The sequence below is a fragment of the Podarcis melisellensis genome, assembly GCF_964234715.1.
Source record: "Podarcis melisellensis genome assembly, chromosome: 2".
NCBI classification, from domain to species: Eukaryota; Metazoa; Chordata; class Lepidosauria; order Squamata; family Lacertidae; genus Podarcis; species Podarcis melisellensis.
This window is the reverse complement of record NC_138529.1, coordinates 116,995,089-116,998,992: the sequence shown is the minus strand read 5'-3', so window position 1 is coordinate 116,998,992 and position 3,904 is coordinate 116,995,089. Positions and strand designations below refer to the sequence as shown.

General features: G+C 46.5%; 1 protein-coding gene across 1 annotated transcript; it reads left to right on the top strand.

Moving 5' to 3' along the window:
- Positions 1–678: 678 nt before the first annotated feature.
- Positions 679–3,044, top strand: LOC309362688 (uncharacterized protein). Its single transcript, XM_081898382.1, has 2 exons — positions 679–1,053; positions 1,836–3,044. The coding sequence occupies exon 2, from the start codon at positions 1,906–1,908 to the stop codon at positions 3,001–3,003; it is 1,098 nt and encodes a 365-aa protein (XP_081754508.1). The 5' UTR covers positions 679–1,053; positions 1,836–1,905; the 3' UTR covers positions 3,004–3,044.
- The last annotated feature ends 860 nt before the right edge of the window (positions 3,045–3,904 follow it).

Genomic DNA, 3,904 nt, shown 5'->3' with positions numbered 1-3,904 from the left:
ATCTGCAATAAATGGGCACACCTTAAATTTGTGGTGTGAACAAACACTGCCCTAACTTCTCACTTGCAGAGGGTGAGTGAAAAAGATGGTGTGAAGACTGTTGCTCCAGCTATTGAAAGGATTCCTTTCTGCTGTTTCAGTTGATACCGGAGGAGAAGGAAGAGGAGCCTGCAAATCTCCCCGATGCAGGCCAGACTCCAGTTTTAGTTGAGCAGAGGCAGCTGCAGAAGGAAAACAAGGAGAACGAGGAGGGCAGGATTGTAGGCAAGTTCCGTCTTCCCCTACCCATTTGTCCTCCCCTCCCACCTACTGGTCACCATATGAACTGCAGAAAGTGGTAATGCCTTACATTCTTATTTATCTAGGGAGGCAAGAAAATCAGGAATTGTGCCCATGCATTCACAATTAGTGCTTTTGTTTCATAAGAAAATAAAACCCTGTCCCACGTTATACAAGCACTTGTATCCTAATTGTTCCGCCAGAGCATGCAAACCAACAAACACATCAAATTTCAGCAGTATACTGTTGTTTAATTCCAGTAAAGGGATGTGGGTGGTGCTGTGGGTTAAACCACAGAGCCTAGGACTTGCTGATCCGAAGGTTGTTTGGTCCCTGCTCCTGCCAACCTAGCAGTTCGAAAGCATGTCAAAGTGCAAGTAAATAAATAGGTAAAGCGGGAAAGTAAACGGCGTTTCTATGTGCTGCTCTGGTTCGCCAGAAGCAGCTTAAGTCATGCTGGCCACATAACCCAGAAGCTCTACGTCGGCTCCCTCGGCCAATAAAGCCAAATGAGCGCCACAACCCCAGAGTTGGTTAGGACTGGACCTAATGGTCAGGGGTCCCTTTACCTTTACCTAATTCCAGTAAGCTACCGGTAATTCTTAAGCCATTAAATTCCCTTCAATCTCTTAAGCTCCTGCTTTAGAGGAAAGGAAAGATCTGCTGGGCAAGGTGTCTTTCAGCAGCATATTCTAACAGACATAGGGGGAAATAAATAACTCTCACTATGGGAAATAGCCAATTTCAATGAATGAATTGACACATTTAGTAGTAGTAATAATAATAATAATATTTTTTTATTTATACCCCGCCCTCCCCAGCCAAGGCCGGGCTCAGAGCGGCTTACAAGCAATAATAAAAACAAGATGAATGATTACAACTTAAAAACAAAAATAAAATACAACCTTAAAATAGTGGAACATTAAAATATTAAAATGTAGCCTCATCGCAGGAGGAGAAGGAAAAGAAAGAAAAGAAGAAGAAAAAAGAGAGAGAGGGAAGGAATCAAATTGGCTCCAAGCGAAAGGCCAGGCGGAACAACTCTGTCTTACAGGCCCTGCGGAAAGAAATCAGATCCTGCAGGGCCCTGATCTCATGAGGCAGAGCGTTCCACCAGGCTGGAGCCAGAGTTGAAAAGGCCCTGGCTCTGGTTGAAGCCAATCTAACTTCTTTAGGCCCTGGGACCACTAGGGTGTTGTTATTTACGGACCTTGAGGCTCTCCGTGGGGCATACCAGGAGAGGCGATCCCGTAGGTACGAGGGTCCTAGGCCATGAAGGGCTTTAAAGGTCAAAAGCAGCACCTTAAATCTGACCCTGTACTCCACCGGGAGCCAGTGCAGCTTGAAAAGCACTGGGTGAATATGCCCCCATGGCAGAGACCCCGTAAGGAGCCTCGCTGCAGCATTCTGTACCCGCTGGAGTTTCTGGGACAGCGAATTACAGTAGTCAAGCCTGGAGATGACCGTCGCATGGATCACTGTGGCCAGGTCGGGGCGGGAAATGTAAGGGACCAACTGCTTGATGCGGCGAAGGTGGAAAAATGTCGCTAGTAGAGAGCCAACGGAAGTTTTCCTTCTCCTCTGGGGTCCCATCAAGACTTTCTCCCCTTTATTTCAACAGATGATATGCAGGTAACTGAGAATGAAGGAGAACGTTGTGCGATGTTGTCAGCAGAGCCTGAGCACAAAGAGATGAACGAGAATGTTATGCAGAGAACTCAGGTGGAAGAGAGACCCTATCAATGCAGCCGATGTGGAAAAAGCTTCAAACACAAGTGGAACGTTTCTGAACACCAAAGATTTCACACAGGAGAGGCCCCCTATTTATGTATGTGGTGTGGGAAAAGCTATAAGTACAAGACGTCCCTTGTTCTGCATGAAAGAAGTCACACAGGAGAGAAGCCCTATAAATGTGAGGAATGTGGAAAAAGCTTCAGTCATAGATCAAACCTTGCCTCGCACCAAGTAACCCACGCTAAAGAGAAGCCTTATAAATGCTCAGAATGCGGGCGGAGCTTCAGTCACAAGTCCAACTTGAACGTACACCAGAGAACTCACAAAGGGGAGAGGCCACACAAATGCTCAGAATGTGGCAAGAGTTACCTTACTCAACCCAAACTTAGGGTGCATCAAAGAATCCACACGAAAGAGAAGCCTTATCAATGCTCAGAATGTGGGCACAGCTTCAATCAAAAGAGCACCTTGAAAGTACACCAGAGAATCCACTCAGGGGAGAGGCCATACAAATGCTCAGAATGTGGCAAGAGTTACATTACCCGATCCAACCTTAGGCAGCATCAAAGAATCCACACAAAAGAGAAGCCTTACAAATGCTCAAAATGTGGGCAGAGCTTCGATCGTAGCATAGATCTCAACGCACACCAGAGAACCCATGAAGTGGAGAAAACATACAAATGCTCAAAATGCAACAAGGACTTTTCTTCTCCTTTTGATCTCATTAAACATAACAGGGTGCACATTGAAGTAGGACCTCACAAATGCTCAGAATGCGGAGAGAGCTTCAGGTGCAGCACCTCCCTTATGGAACATCAGAGAATTCATAGAGGAGAGGGACCAGATTTTGGCCTCAGCCATGCTTCTGAACCAAGTCTTGTTGAGCATAATGTAACCCGCCCTGAAAAGAAATGTTTTGTATGTTCCATTTGTTCCAGAACATTTGGGTGCAGCGGAAGCCTTGGGTTACACCAACTGAAGCATAAATAGGAGACATCGCAGAGCTTCTCAGGCTGAAGCAAGACCCTTTTTTAAATATCCAATTAATCACCACAAAATAGCCCACAAGTGTGGGGAAAGCTTTTATGATAGCGCACTCATTTCACGTCAGTTTAATTGGCACAAGACAGAAATGGAGAGGCAGAGAAATGTTGCAAATGCTTCTGTTTCTCCATTCTTCTACTTCATTGTATTTTTCCTGTCACTGGTACTTCTTTTTAAATGCATGTTTTATTTGGGACTTGCTTCAATAAGTATTTTAATGTGTTTGCTCTATTCATCAATAAATTTTGTATGTTTTTTATTCCTTTTGCTTCTCTTTTTATTACTCTTGCCTCCTGTCAAGGTTGTAGTTTTAAATATGCTGCTGCAGCGTTTATTAAATTGTTTGGGGGTTTTGGTACGGCTTTTCTCATAGCACATGGCTGCACAACCTCTGGGCCAATCTGTATTCCCCAAGCCATGGCTGCCCAGCGATGGAGGAAGGCTAACCGGGAACCAGGGAGGGGCAAATCGCCGGTGACGCATGCGTAGCATCGCTATGTATGGCGCATGCGAGTGGCGCCACGCATGTGCTGTACGCAGCGGTTTGCCACCACTGGCGCTTGAACACCGTATGAATGGTGGCAGGATCCTCCGCTTGCAGCTGTAGCGGTGGCGAAGGGATCCCACCGCCATCCGTGTGGCACTTGAACGGCGCCTGTGGCAAACCGCTATGTACGGCACATGCGTGGCATTGCGCACATGCCCTGTACGTAGAGACGCTGTGCATGCCCTGTACATGCCGTGTATGCCTCTTTACACAGAGGCCACCCTGATGTCCTGGGGGAAAACCTCAAGCAGGACCTCAGCCCAAGAGGGTTCTGGTACAGTCAAACCTTGGTTGACAAAC